Below are 20,135 nucleotides of genomic sequence, written 5' to 3'. Positions count from 1 at the left end.
GGAAATGTTCACATGTTGTGGATACTGTTCAGATACAATGTATATGAGGATTTAACTCCTAAATCCCAAAGAAATTCTGTAAAATCTATTTATAATGTGCGACATGCTCATACTTCCCATGGATTCCACAAAGCCACGTATGAATCTGCATGCAGATTTCACAGACTCTTCATGGTGGATTTTCTTCTGCAAACAGTATTGGATTGGGCTTCCTGAGGCCCACCAGAGAACTTGAGGCTTATCAATAAGGTATAATAGGTTGTTAATCAAAGAAATAGAGCCTAATGGCATGTGATTGTCTCCAAAGGCAACCAGATGTTTTTTTTTTCTCACTTGGATATTTGGGGTGCATTATGGCATCAGAGCCCGGGCCCACCCGAGGATCCTCTGGAACTCTGGTTGGCCAGTCTAAACCCAGTCTTCAAATCTTGATCAAGCGGACAGGGCGTTATTGGAATGTACGGTATATAATATAGCATAGTTAAAAGTGTTTCACATGCAAACTGCGTCTTCTCTACCCGGAAGTGACTGCTGCAAATCTACACTTCTCTAAGACATGTAACTTCCAGACAAGTCTGCCACCGCCACAGCACTAATCCTTTATTCAAACACTTCCATATGTTTGTAACGATATAAAAGTCATGCTGTCTTGCTACCAAATGATTTATCACCTAATCTGGGCATCATGCGGTTTCTTAATGTTTTACTGCTTCTAGTTATAGGAGATAATGCATGCGTTATGTTGATAGCAATTCTAAGTAGGAAACAAAATATTTGAAAGTAGATGAGAAATACGGAAACCAGTTCGGAAGATATGACAGAAGATATGGGGAAAGGTTGTGTAGTTATTTATTGCTAGTTCTGCAAAGGTAGTAAAAGGATCAACACAATGGGGGTTGTGCATGAAAGTGATGATCTTAAAAAGTGGCTTAAAGGGGTATTCCAGTAGTAACATACTATTACCTATCCACTGGATTGGTGATAGCAGCAAACCATTGGCCCATGCTCCCCGTTGGAATTAAGCAGATGATGTGATGACAAATCCTTATCAGTGCTTACAAAAGTTTGCAAACCACTGACTCCACTGAAGAGTTATAAGGACCTCATATGTGTACATCATGGTCCATAAGATATCTTTATAAATGAGATGTGAAGGGTCAAAGGCATACTCGTAATTGCCTAATGGCTCAAGGAGTTAAAAACACATGGTAGGGTATAAGTATCTCATTGCTGAAGGTCTGAAGGATGGGTTGCATTGCTCTCAGAGACCTTATGTGAATTTAGCGGTGGAGTGCGACCACTCTTCCCGTCACAGTTAAGGGACTGACAGAGATAGTGTTCGTCTCAATCTGCAACAGTCCCATAGAAGTTGATGCAGCGGTGATCACACAAATGCGCAGTACTGCTTCTTCTGATCGCTGAGGTTGGACCAACAGTAACCAGACACTTGTGGAAAACTCCTTTAAGTTAGAAAATAGGATATATAGTAGCAAGTATCAGAGTGTATTTAATACATGCTGGTGTATGATACTGCTTTATTTTTCCCATACACTATAAGACCTTGTTCACATTTTTCCATACACTATAAGACCTTGCGTTTTACATGGACAGCACATGTACCCACTGATTTTAATGTGTTTGTTCACACATCAGTGATTTTCCACAGACATTGGGTTAGTGTAAAAAATAAGGAAACATGCATCACTTTAGTCCGAGATGCGGACCAAACATGCTCGTTGAAGTCTATGGGTCCATAAAGAAATCACTGACACAATACAGATGACATCCGTGTTCTGTCAGTGTTTCACTGTCCACTGGTATTAGATGGTAGCTGAGCAGTGTCCGTGGAAAAAAGGATGAAACACGGAGGTCACATGAAACATGGACGGATTTTTCACGGATGTAAAACTGCCACAAAAATGTGAACGAGGCCTAATTGTTATATTGCGCTCTCATATGAGCGCTCGCCCACCATATATACACATGCCTATTTTCACTGCACTCTCAGGTTATGTCGCCAGTAAGGACTGATACGTTATTTCTGAACTAATGCTAAAATTGTAAATTATCTGCTCTGAACTCAAATTCAGATGGAGGTGTTTTATGTTGAACCTCATGGGCCCAAATTTTGTACTAGAATCTTGGATTCATCAAATTAACCTCTGGTGATCTAGTCCTGACCTTGCGGTATTTCTGTATGGTGGGAGTGAACCGAACCCTAACTTTTTTGTAACAAAAAACAAATTTGGACACGTCGTCCTGATGTGAGTGATACTCAGTGCTGCGGGATATTTTGTTGCTATACATAGTATTAATATGGACCAATAACCACTAGTTTACTCCAGAGAAGTAGTACATATAATGTATCCCAGTCATTCCATAGTGTCCTTCTCCTTGCTGGGTGTCTCCCCATACTTGTGGTCTCCCCAGTGTGTGTACTTGCTCTCCCTGTCTCTGTGTATCCCTCTCTCCTCTCTATGCTCATCCTCTTCCCTCTCTCCTGGGTGGGTCCAGGCTGAGTCAGGATGCTGTGTCTGAGTGTGTCGGCTTAGGGGGGAGCCTGGAGTCCCCGCTGGGCTATTCAATGTTGTTAACAGACACTTTCCTCAGGCTGAGACCCTGCTGAGCGACTCATCAACTCACAGAGTGCAATATACTTCAGCAAGATTGCAAAGGGGGCCGGGGCGGGTGGGGGGCTTTGTTTGCTAGCAGTGCCTTCCCCTATAAATCCAGCTCTTGACCCTCTCAGCTATCAGAAGATACCTTGGTGACTGGACTGAACCGTGTCCTCTGGACAGTGACCTGATACAGGGAGAGTGACCAGTAGAGCTGGACACAAGGAGAAGGCATTTGCACACATTGGCGCCTGAACAACACGGAACAGGGAGAGTACTGGGTACTGGAATCCTACTGTAGGGCATCTACACTGACTGTAGCAGGGTATCATGGAGGTATATGCCCAACTTCTACTTCTACTAAATCTGTGGATACTGGGTGCTGATGCTTCACGGCGCAAAATTCTTCTGCCCATCAAACCTGAGCAGGATCTTCTGCCATCCAAGTCTCAAATTGGTGAGTGTCACTATAAGTCCCTCTCGTGTACTGTATATGTAGTGATGTTGGAGCGTTGAGATACTAACATGATGTATAGCACAGGAGAGACATAGTTTACTCCCACATGCAGCAGAGCTAAGTTTGTCATTTGCAGAATCAGTGTGTTATCTCTTTGGGGCTGTCTAGTTTGAGCATATATGTTTGCGGTAATCTAACCTGCAGTCCTATGTAAAAACACATCTAACACATTGTGATATGATATTCGGAACAGCCGAATATCGTATCACAATGTTTTAGATGTGTTTTTACATAGGACTGCAGGTTAGATTACCGCAAACATATATGCACAAACCAGACAGCCCCAAACACACTGATTCAGCTGTGTGGGAATTGTAGTGCATGTGGCCCCTGAGCTGTGGTGGAGTGCTGCCCTTCTCATACTATTAGCCTATACTGCAGCAGGGAAGCTTCTGTCACAGTCATAGTCAGCAAAAAGCATTGCTTAGTAGTTGCTATGAGGGGATGTTTATGTAACTCAGCCCCATTACACAGAGCTCTTCAGCTGCCAGAGCTTCATACAGTCATGTCCCAGTTGGATATTCGGGGTTCTGCACTTTGTGTCACATTTTCCCCTTAAAATTTCTCCCAATCTTGCAGTGCAATAAAACTACAGGCAGCGCCCAATTCACAGAATTGTAGGATTGTCATAAACGGCAGGTTCTCCTGCGCGTCCTTCATGCTCAGCTTCGGACATTTAGACCTCCAGATATTGTGGAGTCTGCTCAGAACCTCCTTGCTTTAGGGAACTTTCAGAATCTATTCCTACAGCTACAAGTCCCATGTTCCTGGAAATGTCTGCCAAGCATATTTTGGTGGCTTGATCAGGTTTACTGGACGTTACTGGAAGTTTTGGCCATTCATGCCTTCTAGCTGTTTGCTCGTAATATTAGCTAGGAACTTGTCTGTGGTTCTACATGGCTAGGCAGGGGTTAGTTTAAGTTATTTGTGGGTTGCAGTTGGAGCAACATTTTGTTTTCTGCTTAGCCATGGACCCTCAGAGGCAGCGCCTGGCTCCGGTATATTCTTCTCAAGCACATGCAACCTCTGCCAGGAATCAGTGCATACAGAGCAGCCAACCTCATAGAATAATATATTCCAGAAGGGAGAGGAAGCAAGCTACTTAGTCTATTGAACTGTTTGTGATCTTCAATATAATGTGTGCAACAGCCATACTTCTGCTATGGAACATTATTGTATTTACTTCTTCATGTATTTTATTCATTTAGGTTGTTTTCTTGGTCATAAAATGTACTCACTTGAAGATACGTGGCATCCAGACCTGGGGAAACCATTCGGAGTAGCCTACTGTGTACTGTGCCGTTGTGAAGCGGTAAGGAAAAGGTTTGATGGGGAGATATCCCTCACGATTAGTCTACTTTCACACTGGCGTTTCTGGGTCCGCCTGTGAGATCCGTTCAGGGATCTCACAAGCGGCCCAAAACGGATCAGTTTAGCCCCAATGCATTCTGAATGGATAAGGATCTGTTCAGAATGCATCAGTTTGGCTGCGTTTGGTCTCCGTTCCGCTTTTAAAGGCAGTCACTAAAACGCTGCTTGCAGCATTTTGGTGCCCGCCTGACGATGCGGAGCCAAACGGATCAGTCCTGACTTACAATGTGAGTCAATGGGGACGGATCCGTTTTCACTGACACAATATGGTGCAATTTAAAACGGATCCGTCCCCCATTGACTTTCAATGTAAGTCAGGACTCTTTTTTAGAATGAATAACGCAAACAGATCCATTCTGAACGGATACAAGTGTTTGCATTATCGGTGCGGATCCGTCTGTGCAGATACAAGACGGATCCGCACCGAACGCAGGTGTGAAAGTAGCCTTAATCGGCAGGTGAAAGATGGAATACGAGTATATATGTATGTAGCTAGAAGTAGGTGTAGGAACAAACAATAAGTAGCCATTAGCCTAGAAAAAGTCAGGCCATTCAGAAAGTAGTAAAGAGAGGCCGCGCTATGCAGTGACCGATTGCTAATTAGTAGATATAAAATGAATTAGTAGGACAGTAGGAGCAGCATTGTGTGAAGAGGAAGTCTTTGTGTTGTATATTGGAAGGCTTAGCTTGTGGCAATTAGTCAGTGATAATAGGAAGATGTAGCCCCTTATACACTGGTTAAAGATCCCATGCCAGAAAGCCTTTAACAAGGACCTGCTCCAGGGCAAGATCCACATCACCTTCTTTCATGTGGCACCCTTTTAGTCTCACTTCAGGAGCGTAGCTATATTGGAAGCAGCAGCTACAGGGCCCGAACTCAGAAGGGGCCCACCCAGGAGGCGGAAGAAAAGATTTTATTGTCAGGGCTCCCTCAGCAGTATTATACAATGACATTATATACAGTGACATATAGTATGTACGTGTGAGAAATGGATGGAAAAGGCTGCCGGGCCTGGTCCGGGAACAAGAACTTGACTAGCCACAGCAGTGGGGGTTGCACAGGAGGAGGTGGTTACGAAGAAGTAGCTGGAAGGGGGCCCCGTTCAAAAGTTTGCTGTGGGGCCCAGTCATTTCTAGTTACGCCACTATCTCACTCCATACTAACTTTGTTTCTGGATGATACAATTGTAACTCACTGTCATTTTATTTGTATTTTTTTATTTAAAGCAACGAAACCGTTGGGGAAAGCAATCTGGGAAGATCAGTTGTAAAAGCATTAAGAGTCATTGCCCTCCACCCAGCTGTGCCAATCCCATTGAAGTCCCTGGACAGTGCTGTCGGGTTTGCCCCAAAAGTAAGACTTGTAAACACGTGAACCTATCACTTTGTGCTCTTTTACCTATATCATTCTGTTATAGTCTCCTTCATTACAGTTTTTCTCTATGTGTTTCTCCCGAACTATTAACTAGTATTTTTCTTGCCAACTTATGCAATCCTCTTTTCAGTGTTAACTTTATTTTCCTTTTTTTTTTAATGCAGCTCATCCTCCCCATTCTCCTCTGAAAAAAACGGAATTTATTTTCGACGAGTTTGAGTATTTCCCAGAAAAAGATGATGATCTTTATAATGATCGCTCCTACCTCAGCTCTGACGATGTAGGCGTGGAGGACAGCCGCCAAGGTAATAACTGCAAAGATACTCATAAAGGAACAAGCTCATGGTTTTCATATGAAATGAATAGTCACCAAAGTGTTGCTGAATAGATATTTAATACAGCTTTAGCTTATTAAGAAATGGAGTGTGGCCGAGGGACAGGAGCCAATTGTGCAAAATGGTTTGTGAGCAGAGGTCTGATCCCCAATATTAACTCTTTCAGTGCTTTTTTAAAGCAAACCATTGTCATTCCGAGGTTTTCATATTGTATTATAGTGTTTTCTTTTTTTTTTTTATATATATACATTTTTACATTTTAATATTTATACACTTTATTTGTAATTTTGGCAGATATCCTTCTTTAGTTATCCAGTTCTACAACACTATGCTATTACTTCAGTTGTAGTCAGCTATCACGGGTTGTGTTGTATTCATGTTATGTTTATTTTGACAGAGTACGTGGCATTTTTGACTGCTTCCACTCGTGTGTGGCCTCCAGTTAACAGTGGTCTTGCTAAGGCTAAATTTAATTTGCAGCGTTCCAATTTACTCTTCTCCATCACCTGCAAAGGGTAGGTTCTGTGTAGTCACCTTACATGTTCTTATATTTTTACATGGCATATATACAAGAATATGAATGGCAAAGGATACTTTCACACTTGCGTCGGAATCTGGCAAAACGTATGCCAACTGATGGCATTAGTAAGACTGATCAGGATCATGATCAGTCTTAAAAATGCCTGATCAGTCAGAAAAATGAATTGAAATGCCGGATCCGTCTTTCCGGTGTCATCCAGCAAAACGGATCCGGCATTTACTGCTTTCATCTTTTTTTTCGGTCTACGCATGGGCAGACCGGAAGGACGGATCTGGCATTCCGGTATTATGATTGCCGGATCTGGCACTAATACATTTCTATGGGAAAAAATGCCGGGTCTGGCATTCAGGCAAGTTTTCTGTTTTTATGGCCGGAGATAAAACCGTAGCATGCTACAGTTTTATCTTTTGCCTGATCAGTCAAAATGACTGAACTGAAGACATCCTGATGCATCCTGAACGGATTATTCTCTATTCAGAATGCCTGATCAGTTCTTTTCCAGTATAGAGCCCCTAGGACAGAACTCTATGGCGGAAAAGAAAAAAGCTAGTGTGAAAATACCCTAAGTTGTCAGTTATCACATGGACCAACTTGTTAGTAAGACATTTTTCCACCTTTATTTATACAAAGATATGGCTAACGTGACTGTAAAAGATGAAGCCATAGTATAATATTGCCTGCTTGATATGAGACTGGTTGCTAGGGATATGCTGCCTGATTACTCAGACTGTGGTTTTTAGGCAGTGTGTCCTTAGCACCCAGGCTGTCAGGCATTGCATACGGTAGTTCAAATCTAGATCTGTGCTGAGAGTAGAAAAGAGAAGATTTTGCTGATATTCCATCTCATTCCTCATTATCAAGGGATGTTATTAACCAGATAAAAACTATTTAGATGAAGAATCTCATTACTTTGGTTAGCTCACTTTTTGTTATTTCTTCATTTTTAAGGATGGATAGTCTTTCCCGAGTTCGCTTCTCAGATGCTGATGGTAATGTGCTGTTTGAGCATCCTGTACACAGAGTAGGAAATCCCGAAAGTGACACAGTAAGCAAAGAACATATTCTTCATTTCATTTTCGGCACTCATCTTGCTTCACTATTAGTAACAAGTATTTTTTTTAACCAGATCTGTGGTATATGGAGGTCAATTCCTCGCAATTCTCTCCATCTTTTGCGTTTGGGACACATACATATTTCCTTGGTGACAACGTCACTTTCTGAACCTGAAATTTCTGGAAAGATTGTTCGCCACAAAGCCTTTTTTTCAGGTATTTAACCATTATGCACTGTTATAGGAAAAACTGAAATACAGGTTAAAAAAGCTGGAATGGACTAATACTGTGTCCTGAAAAGTAATAATAGGTAGTGTAAATTAATGTGACTTATTTCTAACAGAGTCATTTAGTGCCCTCCTAACACCGGAATCCTCAGAGGAAGCAACTGAACGAGGACTTGCTATGCTGACACTTAGTGATGTGGATGACAATCTGCACTTCATCCTTATGCTCAGAGGAATGCAAGGAGGAGATCGAGGTGAGAACTTCAGAAAGCAGCACAACTTCTAATGTACTGGAATAACTGGATGTTGAAAGAGGAGTTAAAATGTTATTTGGCAAGGGACAGATGTATTAAAGAGGATCGGTGACCACAATATATATATATATATATATATATATTATTTTTTATATTTTTTTTGGGGGGGAGACTTGAAACTTATAATTTATACATCTAAATCTCTGCAATTTCTGACTTCATTGTACGGTGATATCAGTGATTTATAACATTCTCTATGTAAGTGTGTATACATAGATAGCTGTCAGTCACTGATAGTTGTATACAGGGAAGGTGATATCAGTGATTTATAGTATTTTCTGTGTAAGTGTGTATACATAGATTGTTGTCAGTCACTGATAGTTGTACATGGGAGAAGTGTTATCAGTGATTGATAGAATTCTCTGTGTAAGTATATATACATAGATAGCTGTCAGTCACTGATAGTTGTATACAGGGGAGGTGATATCAGTGATTTATAGTATTTTCTGTGTAAGTGTGTATACATAGATTGTTGTCAGTCACTGATAGTTGTACATGGGAGAAGTGTTATCAGTGATTAATAGTATTCTCTGTGTAAGTGTGTATACAGATAGCTGTCAGTCGCTGATAGTTGTACACAGGGGAGGTGATATCAGAGATTGATAGTATTCTCTGTGTAAGTGTGTATACATAGATAGCTCAGTTCCTCCTGCTCCATAACATGCTGCCTGCAGATTGCTCTGCATTTCGTGGTGACAGGTCCTTTTTAAGTACTGGGCGCAAAGCATTCTCCAGCATTAGATCTTGAATACTTTTAGTGCTATAGCCTGAGCTTCTGAAATATAAAGCTGTACAGTAAATCATATATAGTATGATGGAGTAAATTATATAATGATACTTTCCATAGGACTGATCATCATATTATTAAACAATTAATGGAAAAAGGAGTGATTGACTTTTAAAGTGAGAATGTAATGGGATTGTTCTTTTCAATTTCAGAAAGGATTCCAATAACTGTGGAAATCATTCACCAGGATCATGTTATCCGAGAGATCTATGCTAATATTACAGCACAGGTAAGTCATATGCAGTATCTATGAATGACGATGCATAAAATAAGTTAAACTTTTCCATATGTATATAAGACACATATATATAACACATTTTATGTTTCATAATATCAACTACTCAGTACAGTGGATCATTCTTGTAGTGAAAGTGTAATGCTGGGTGTGCATGATTGTTAAATCTCTGTTCTTGAATTAATGTTTGCATCGCCCATTCTAGGAACCAGACTTTGCTGAGGTTTTATCAGATCTCTCCAGCCGTGAAATGCAATGGCTTGCCCAGGGACATTTGAAGATTGCGGTACAGACAGAGGGAAGACATGGACAACGTATTTCAGGTCCTATCACTGTCAGAAAGTCATGTGACAGTAAGTAAAGTGCTTCACTTAATTTGTTATGCCAAAATGTTAAATTGCAGGTAAATATGCTTGAAAGATGTTAGGTTTTACTGAATTGGAGATGTGAAATTGCATTTTTTCTTAAATGTTCCCAAATATAAAACCAAATGTACACCAGGAGACTGGCACCAAACGCTCACAAAGTTTGGCGCTCACCATAGTTACTTTTGGGGGGTTTGGAGCCCAGCTTGCCATTTTTTCCTCGGAAAATTTAATTTAATTTTTATTTTTATTTTTTTATTTATTTTATTTTATTTGTGATACAAAAAATAAATATCCATATAACCTTAGTAGTATTATAAATCCTAAAGTCCGTAAATTTCTGATTTATAAGCATAATTAGTACCAATTACATACAAATAACCATACTTATGGAAATAAAACAAATCAAATGGAGATCTCACTTGCTAAGAGGGAAGCGGGACTCGCAGACACACAAAGCATCTAACTTAACATGTCAATATCTAAAAAAGGGCAGAGGTCGGGGACCCACGGTCCGGGCGGCCATCAGGGAGCGAGCACGCGCTCCACGCGTCCTTTCCCGAATATGGGTACAGAAAACGGCAGGATTAACAATCTTAGATCCATTCACCTGGTGCTCACATTAACCATACATAGCGGGCTTAAAGCGATCTTTAACCGCAGGCATTTCTTGGAGCAACCTGGGGGGGTCCAGCAGTCTTCTATCACAGTGGAGAGAAAAAAAAAGAAACAGAAAACCACAGCATATTTTACTGCCTCATCCCCATATAGTTAAGATTGAAAATTCGTGCCCAACTCAACCATACCTCGCATACAATCACACCAGTATCTCAGGTGCGAGGGGACTCAAATCAAGTATCGCTCAACACTCACCGGCGTTTAAAAGAAATGTGGACAGAAACACCACCAAAAGCCGGCACTGTCCCCTAATTGCACCCATACAGCATGTATTGTATCGCTGCCTGCAGTCCAACCACATATCGAACAGAGAGAGCCGCATTTCGGGGCGCACCCGGTCACCAGGCCGCCCAGAGTCCCAAGCCCCAGGTCCCCGCCCGTAAAACGCACAGTGCCCTGATCTAGCAAAAACTTTAGCCATTGTTCAGTGCCTGAGAGTCCCGCCGTCCTCCAGCGTTCCTAGAGATACTCCAATATTCAGATGCAACTTCACATCCTTCACCAATTGCAGTACATACAGAAAAACCGGACTAATAAGATCATCCCCAACCCGCCCCCCCCCCCCCCCCACCTTGCAGGAGAAAAAAAAAAAAGGGACAATTCCAAATTAATTAATTACCCATGTCCCAATCTTCCCACAGTTTGCACCACTTTAGATAGGATCCTCTTTGTTTATACAGAATCCTTTCTCGACCAGGGCCACCAAAAGACACATGAATTATCTCTGTGTCTTTTTATTTATTTTCATATTTACATTGTTTCTTAATGTTACCTTTAGACACTAACACATGTACCCTAACACATGTACCTCTTCTACCATAGCACTGCAGAGTGTATTGTCTGGGGGGGACGCTTTGAACCCTACAAAGGCAGGATCAGTGGGCTCAGCAACCATCACACTGCACGAAAATGGAACACTGGAGTATCAGGTAGGCCTGTATAGATAAATATATATTATATATATAATGACTTACAGTACGGTCTCTGGTTTACAAGTGATGCTCATCTTGTCTTTTCACAGCTTCAAGTTGCTGGCATTATGAGTGCAGTGACAGCAGTGACCTTAGAGACTAAACCTCGAAGGAAGATTAGGAGAAACATTCTGCATGATCTGACAAAGGACTACCATAATGGAAAGGTAAGAGCAAGTCCTGGAAGTTGTATGATTAAATGCATTTAGAAAATGTAAACTATAATCAAGTTTTTTTTATTTTCCTATAAATCAGGCTTGGGGCTTCTGGACAGGTGCCAATGCCAGGGAGCTGCACATGCTGCTTCTGAGTGAGCTATTTTTTAACATAGCCACAGAGGAATTCCCAGAAGGCGAGCTGAGAGGGCAGATTACACCTTTGATGTATAGTGGCTTGTGGGCCAGGCACGAAGGTGAGTTAAAAAATCAGTTTATCTATCTATCTGTCAGTTGGTCAGTCTGTCCATCCATCCATTTATCTATTTATCTATCTAAAAAAAAAAAAAAGGAAGCAGCACAAAAAAAAACATTGTGGGGGAAAATTCCTCCAGAGAATGTGGTTTAATGTCTCCAAAATATAAAATCGAAAACGAGGCAGCACACCAAACATAGTGTGAAATTAAAACCCAATTCATCATAATGACACCTTATCTCTAATTAATGAAACATACCACATAGCGATATAAATAAATTTACTAAAATTATACTATTCAATTAAATTGAATAGATATACAAGGCTCACTATACTAGGGATTCCATAGAGAAACACAAAAGCATTGCGCCTATGCCCAGCGTCTCCATCAAGCTAGACACTGATGATATAGTCAGGTCATGTGCCCCCTTTTTCTTTTTCCCAAAAGAAAAATGATGCCTTTCCGTTTAGAGAATGGGACAGCACCTGCACAGCTTATTACAGCATCTGTCTCTCAAGAACTAAGAGCAACTTCGCTATATCTCACTAGAGGGCACCAAACACTATGTTAGGCAGAATATAAGGGATAAAGACGGGTCAAAAACCCAAACCACAGGCAGAGATCTCGGAGCTAGCCATCAGGGAGCCAGGTGGTAACCCTGTGTCTCCACACAGAGCTCATCAGGCTCAGGAAGGGGAAATGGGCTGTGGTACCTAACTCCCTGCCCCCAACACAAACTACCTGACAGCCGCAAACTGAGTATCATTTACTGGATATACTTCAAGACCTCGCCACATATAGACAACATGCCAGTACCATATAAGAGCACTATTAAAGTAAATATAGGAATATATAAAGGGAGAATGTGTGGAACACAAATGGGCTTATATAAATACATAATGATCAAATAAAATGGCTAAAGATGCAAATCTAGAAAAATCTGTCTATCTATGATTCCTACGAACGCTTGTTAGCAATTATCCGATAATACTTATTTTTTTTCTTGTGATTTTTCTCTCAGTAGTGTTCTTTTACTCTTCATCTTCCCTAAGGCTACTTTCACACTGGCTTTCCGTTTGTGAGATCCGTTCAGGACTCTACCCAAGCGGTCCAAAATGAATCAGTTTTGCCCTAATGCATTCTGAATGGATAAGGATCCGCTCAGAATGCGACAGTTTGCCTCCGTTCAGTCTCCATTCCGCTCTAGAGGCGGACACCAAAACTCTGCTTGCAGTGTTTTGATGTCCGTCTGACGAAGCTGAGCCAAACAAATCCGTCCTGACACACAATGTAAGTCAATGGGGACGGATCTCTTTTCTCTGACACAATCTGGCACACTAGAAAACGGATCTGTCCCCCATTGACTTTCAATGGTGTTCAAAACGGATACGTCTTGGCTATAGAAGACATAATACAACTGTATCCGTTCATGACAAATGAATGCAGTTGCATTATTGTAACGGAAGCGTTTTTTCAGATCCATGGCGGATCCGCAAAAAGTGCTAGTGTGAAAGTAGCTTTACAAGTACTTCATTTTCGGCAGCTTTTTCCAGCCTCTCTACTTGCACACATGTCATATTCTCTGTTCTTCACATAGGGAGATGGATCATGACAAGGAATCTGCCCCATGTAACCCTTTACATGTCCGTTAATGAGAATTATTATTCCATCTGTGTTCATTTAGAAAAATATTAATTTATTGTGTCTTTTTTTTGCTACCTCAGAGCTTCCAATACCTCTGGCTGGTCAGTTTGTGTCACCACCTCTCAAGACAGGATCAGCTGGCCACGCGTGGGTATCTCTAGATGAGCATTGTCACCTGCACTATCAGATTGTAGTGACTGGCCTGGGACGTGCGGAGGATGCAGCGCTAAATGCTCACTTACATGGATTTGCTGAACTGGGTGAAGTCAGTGAGAGCTCCAATGGACACAAAAGGCTTCTGAAAGGTTTCTATGGTTCAGAGGTAAGATTATAGAGGTTCAAGTTCTGCCATGACAATCGTTAACCATTTGTGAATTTTTAATTGTAAAGGCAAAAATAGTCATGTTTTCCGCAAGCCATTGTGTAAATTGTGATCTAAATAACATGTTCTGCATTTTGAACTTTTTACCTATATTAAAACATCTTAGAAGTAGAATTGAAACTCACAACAAGAATGAATGTCAGGAAAGTGTTTAAATAGCCAAATATGAAAGAACTTATTCCAACGTCTACTCTTTATAGGCTCAGGGTAGCGTTAAGGACCTGGATCTTCAGCTGTTTAGACACCTGAACGACGGAACAGCTTTCATTCAAGTCAGCACAAAACTGAACCCACGTGGAGAGATTCGGGGTCCAGTGAGTATCTAATGCTGTTAATACACGGAATAGAAATGTTAATAAATAATAGACATTGTTTAATACTTACCTTTATTTTTTTTCTGAAAGGTGCATATCCCAAACACTTGTGAATCAGGAGGTGTGTCACAGTCTCCTGAGGGCACTGAGCGGGAGTTAAGTGAGAAGCGAAACATTCAAAACCCTGAAGATCTCCGGAATGATCCTAGGTCCTGCTATTTTGAAGGAAAAATCAGGGCTCATGGAAGTCGATGGGCCCCTGACTATGACAAGAAGTGCTCTGTCTGCAGCTGTCAGGTGAGGATTGTATAGTACCGTGTATAGGATCTGGTATGACATAAGTATGTGTGTTGCATTGTGAATATAAATATAGTTTTAGTAATTTTATTACTGTTGTGCTATACATCTTTTTTTATGCTGCTTTATTCAGCCAACTTTATTCAGAAGTTATATGTGGTAGTATGCCTACTCAGTGCAGAATAAAAAGACAGGTTCCTGAAGGACACCTGTCAAATGTATGCAAAATGGGTACATTACATGATATACCTGATGTACACGCCGAACATGGTGTGAACCACAATAGGGATTCCAAGGCACACATCTGGCTGTAAGGTCCATGTTGCTATATATTCATCCACCCAAGTTTACCACTGGACCTCAGCAATACTGGAGAAACTCCAGCACAGCTACGGTGAATAAAAATGTACTGCCATACGTATTCATTTTCCTTTCATAAATTTATGGGTGAATCTGTGTCTTGTTTTGAAAGGTAACTCAGTGTCTCCTTTCATTGCATATTGTTATTAGTAATGAGCCGTGTGATCTGTAACAGCTTTGTGTTTCTGTCTTAAACTGTGAAAGCCCAATCACTCAGGTCATCAGATACATCTGGCATACATTAATACACATACAGAATATTTGCCATGTCTCAATATGTGTGGGACCATCCCCAGTTGGGTTTTCTCAATTGCACAAGCTAACAATAACTTTAACTCGTATTTAGGTACTGTACTTCAGTGCTATTAAGCTTAACGCAACATCTAGCTTGCATTACTTTGTCGGTACTCTAATTTCCTATGACTTGACATAGTGTTATTAACAGTCTTTTGCCTCCTATATTTCAGAAGCGCACAGTTATCTGTGACCCCATTGTCTGTCAACCTGTAAACTGCACAACGCCCATTCAGTTGCCTGATCAGTGCTGTCCAGTGTGTGAAGGTAAATGATGAGCTTAATCTGACATTACTTAAAAAAGCACTCACTCAAACCAAAAATTGTATTCTATGACCTTTTAGAATGGTATATAATATGATGTAATCTGTAGTGAACTTAATTTTCTTACCAGTGACTGTATTTGTGCGTTATCCCCTCCCTTCTGCTCCTGAGCTATGCCATGTGATCAGCACTCTCACTTTACAAATAGAACAGCATCTTTTGTGTGGACAGGAAGCCAGTTTCTCTATGTATTCCTATGGAAGCCTCAATGTCAGTATATCTAAGGATCGAAGACACCAAAATCATTGTTTGCCAGCAGCAGATCATGCCGTCCAAACAAAAAAAAATGATTCTGTATGGGGACAAGCAATGGCATTATCAATCGCTCCTCCCTATACTGTGGAGGAGACCACTGCAGGTGTCTCCTTCACTGACCAGTAGACAATTGTCAGGAAGGAACGCTTACTTCTCGACAATCGCCTGCCAAATTGTTCTGTGTAAAGGGGCTTTTTAGATATTCGATATTTACAAGATGATGGGTGTCTTATAGAATTTAAAACACATAAGTGTATAATAGAGCAATAACAATTACTGTATAATAAAGTGTGAAATTAAATGAATCTAGGTACAGCAGTTCAGACCACATATAGAGGTAGATGAGCACCTCAAATGTAGTGAATAAACTGGATCTTTATTCACCTATGCAATATTTTGGCTTGCAAACTAAAGGGGCTGAAATTGTTTTTGATTGATTAAATATCTAGTTTCTTAGCTTACAGTGTTGCCATCCTGTACTTTGAACCTTCCACTAGACCTTTTTTATTCATGTAAAAACTGAAAATCAGAAATCATATAGTACATGAAAATATCTTTCGAACAAAACTAGAACCAGTCCTGTTCCTCACATGGATAGAGAACTCTTCACATTCATTGCTCCATTTGCTCTGCTAGATTTAGTTCAAGGCAACTCGGGGGAATGTCCTTTCTGTTGCAGCTCTCTCCCTGTAACTGGCACACCCACTAACAGAAGATATGGTTGTGGCAGTTGAAGAATGAAACTGAGCATGTGCGTCCCCCCTCAAAGAGGTGGACAGAGACAAGAAATAGAAAATGCAGGATGTGTTTTGTGGGACAATCCCTTTAAGTCTTAAAGGGCTTGTACTCTTTTAGGAAAAGTTGTTCCCTTTACATCACAGTTTATTTGCACATACATCAACATTTTCTCAATTGTCATTTTTATTTTTTTTACAGAGAAAAAAGAAAACAAAGAAGTGAAAAAAACCGGAAGACCACAAAATGAAGGTGAGTCTTTCTTTTTTTTTTTCTATCTATCATATATCTTTTCTGCATGACCTATTCACACCATAAAAAAATTACTCACTTGCAGGTTGTTACTTTAATGGTGTATGGAGGGCAGCTGGCACACGTTGGCATCCTGTGGTTGAACCTTTTGGCCTTGTGTTATGTGCAACGTGTTCATGCAAGGTGAGATTTTGTAATATTCTCCCTCACTTCTCCCTAGTCTCAGTCACAGCATCACTGACCTATCTGATTCTTTATACAGAGTTCCTCACAGGACTTGCATTGTGTGAGAGAAACTTGTCCACGTTTGACTTGTGCCAATCCTATCCGTGCCAACCCAATGGACTGCTGCAAGAAATGCCCAGGTAATAGCATAGGTGTTTATTAGTATAGTAAAATCTCTTGCAAACTACAATTACAAGTACAGAAATTACAGGAAGGATACCTGTAATATAGAATTGGGTGTATCCTATGAAATGCATTTTAAGCCCTTCTATAAATTTCATCTTTTACATCAAGAGTTATGATACTTTTGTTTAGAAGATTGCTTAATTGTTCTCTTCAGATCACCAATGTACGTATATATATTCTGAATATATGACAATAAATTACTGTTCTCTTTAATCCAGTGGAAGAGAAAAACCCCTTGGAGTTGGCAGACCGAATGCTATCTGATGAACCCCGACATTGCGTAGTTATGGGTCAACGTTATTCAAACAATGAAAAGTGGAATCCTACAGTGCCAACAATTGGTGTGGTGAAATGTGTCACCTGCGTTTGCCTGGTAAGTGGGTGAAATACTAGACCGTTGACCAGAAGTTATAAAAAGCTAGATCTAAACTTGCATTTATCTTCATAGGATGGAGAGGTTAAATGCAAACAACAGAAATGGAAATGCACTGATCCTGAATGTAGTGGAAATCCCGACAACATTTGCTGCAGTGAATGCCTAGGTGAGTCTTTTTAGCACTGCAATCACCAGTGTTGTAAATTGCATAACTTTTATTAGTACAGGCATTGGGGAGGTTTATTACAGCTAGTGCAATTACAAAGTGTAGGTTTTGCCCATAGCGACCATTTTGGATACAGCTCATCCATTATATGATGCCATTCTTCAACTGCATTGATCAGATCAAATAAAAGAAATAATTCACCATGTTTCTTATACAGGTGACAATGTGGAGGAAAAAGAAAAAGTGAAAACTGAAGATCCTATAAGCACATGGGGCTACTAGATATTTCAGAAGAATACTGTTGAGAGTTGGATGAGAAAACCCCCACAAAAAAGTTGTATATAAACGGCTGGACTTTGATACTCAACTTTGCAAAGCAATTTAAAGTAACTGCAGTGATCTATGATGCCATACCTACCCAACCTTTACAGAGAATGTATGTATATACAGGACTTATATCCCTCTGGTAAGCCTCAAGACAATTGCCAGGCTTCGAGATGTCTCCCTGGCTACTGCGTCATGGCATCTAGATGGAATCTGTGAGATAACTTGCCATTATGTGCCAAGACTACTTCATGGCAGATGAGATTTATGCTTTGGCAATCTTCGTCAAAGACTTGTACAGAACTGTGTGAAATCATCTGGTAATCATCTCAAGACAACTGCAGACTTTGTGGGATTCAACAAGACTCTCTGATGCCAAAAACTTTGACAATTTAAGTTGGAGACAACTGCGGGACTCTGTAATGTTATAACTTTAACCAAGGTTGCCCCAGGCAAGTAATGGTTATAATAACTTCAAAACTAGAGGACTTCATAACCCCCATATTGTGTTACGCTTATCGCCCTGAGGACATAGGATGTTTATTTGTGGTGCCTGATAATATATGACACCGTGATGGTCATCCTTTTACCAATCTGCTTATGTGTTGCAAATAAGCAAATCTGTATTCTACCACTTCCAACACCTAAGCAGGTCAGGTCCAAATATGAGCCTGGAAGCAGCACACGCGTTTGGGAGATGTTCAGAATAGAGCCTGCAATGTTCAATAGGCATAGTTCCAGAGAAATGAAATATTTTGCAAACCTCGATGAAAGGATGTGTGACAAAGATTACAGTATAAATGATGGATAAACTATATGTACATGTATAGTGTGGGTATATATGGGGAATGTATGAACATACACACACATCTCAGTTCTGTTTTTCCCCCACAAACTCTTTTGAGGAATGTGTATTATTTATAGTGCTTTTGGTGGATGCATCCACTGTGCAATTTAATTATTAATGTTGAATGTATTTATTAAACTGAAATAAACTGCTGAAAATTTTCCATCTATTTATGGGCTTCTTTTTAAGTATAGTGAAAGCCTAAAGGAGGATCAGAAAATATTTAAAGAGGTATTCCAGGATTATACAGGAACATGCAGCTTTGTTCAAATTGTATCTACTAATATACAATGATTAAAAATTCCCCCCATAGTGTCAGAAAAAGCAAGCTGCTGCCGGTGACACATTGTCTATAGTGAATCAGTCATATTACTCCATAGTTTAAAGGGACACATCATTTTTTAGTACAACCTATACTAAATATTCAATATATTTTTTTTATAAAAATGTATGGATGGTTTTCTGGATATCATTTTATTTTTTAATTCACTCCTTGTTTTCTACTTTGTCCTGGCTCTTCAACTTCCTCTTATACTTTTGGCATGGCAGACAGTCTCTCTGTCAGACAGTCCATTCACAACCAGAAACCAGAGGATTGGGGTCTGAATGGGGATTCTGATCTGGGTCTGATACAGATTGGGGGTCTGATCTGAGGTCCAATAAAGATTTGGGGTCTGATGAAGTTTTGGTGGACTGATTGGGGGGTCTGATACAGATTGGGGGTCTGATCTGAAGTCTAAGGGTACTTTCGCACTAGCGTTTTTCTTTTCTGGCATAGAGTTCCGTCCTAGATCAGGCATATCCCCATGCATTTTGAATGGAGAGCAATCCGTTCAGGATGCATCCGGATGTCTTAAGTTCAGTCATTTTGACTTTTCAGGATGGAGATAATACCGCAGTATGCTACAGTTTTATCTCTGGCCAAAAATCCGGAACACATAGGAATTGGAAACTGCCTGCCCGATTCCTCTGCCGCAAGTGTGAAAGTACCCTAATAAAGATTTGTGGTCTGATTGGGGGGGTCTGATCTGAAATCTGATAAAGTTTAAAGGGTCTGATAAAGATTGGGAGGGTCTGAACTGAAGTCTGATGAAAAATATTTTTGGGGATATTCCTCCTCTAAAACCTAGGTACGTCTTATAATCAGGTGTGTTTTATAAAGAGAAAAAATACGGTAAATGTATAAATTAAAAGTTTTACCAAGTCTTCTTACACAAAACTATGTATCAATCTGCTTAGCTCCTCCTGCTCTATAACATGCTGCCTGCAGATTGTATTGCATTTTGTGGTGACAGGTCCTCTTTAACCATCAGTCTTAACATTATGCATCTTTCAAGTTCTAATAACATTTTACTAACT

General features: G+C 40.4%; 1 protein-coding gene across 1 annotated transcript; it reads left to right on the top strand.

Moving 5' to 3' along the window:
* The first annotated feature begins 2,615 nt into the window (after positions 1-2,615).
* CHRD (chordin) lies at positions 2,616-18,937 on the top strand. The gene is made up of 23 exons (XM_044289981.1): positions 2,616-3,072; positions 4,341-4,444; positions 5,731-5,857; positions 6,043-6,183; positions 6,611-6,728; positions 7,703-7,799; positions 7,881-8,022; positions 8,150-8,287; positions 9,287-9,363; positions 9,575-9,722; positions 11,235-11,341; positions 11,434-11,550; positions 11,639-11,795; positions 13,520-13,761; positions 14,022-14,135; positions 14,226-14,432; positions 15,260-15,353; positions 16,602-16,652; positions 16,738-16,835; positions 16,915-17,017; positions 17,282-17,436; positions 17,512-17,605; positions 17,823-18,937. Exons 1-23 carry the CDS (start codon positions 2,946-2,948, stop codon positions 17,885-17,887), a joined length of 2,823 nt encoding a protein of 940 aa, XP_044145916.1. The 5' UTR covers positions 2,616-2,945; the 3' UTR covers positions 17,888-18,937.
* The last annotated feature ends 1,198 nt before the right edge of the window (positions 18,938-20,135 follow it).

This window comes from Bufo gargarizans, chromosome 4, assembly GCF_014858855.1.
Source record: "Bufo gargarizans isolate SCDJY-AF-19 chromosome 4, ASM1485885v1, whole genome shotgun sequence".
NCBI classification, from domain to species: domain Eukaryota; kingdom Metazoa; phylum Chordata; class Amphibia; order Anura; family Bufonidae; genus Bufo; species Bufo gargarizans.
Note: the sequence above shows the minus strand (reverse complement) of the source record. Positions and strands in the feature narration are given on the sequence as shown.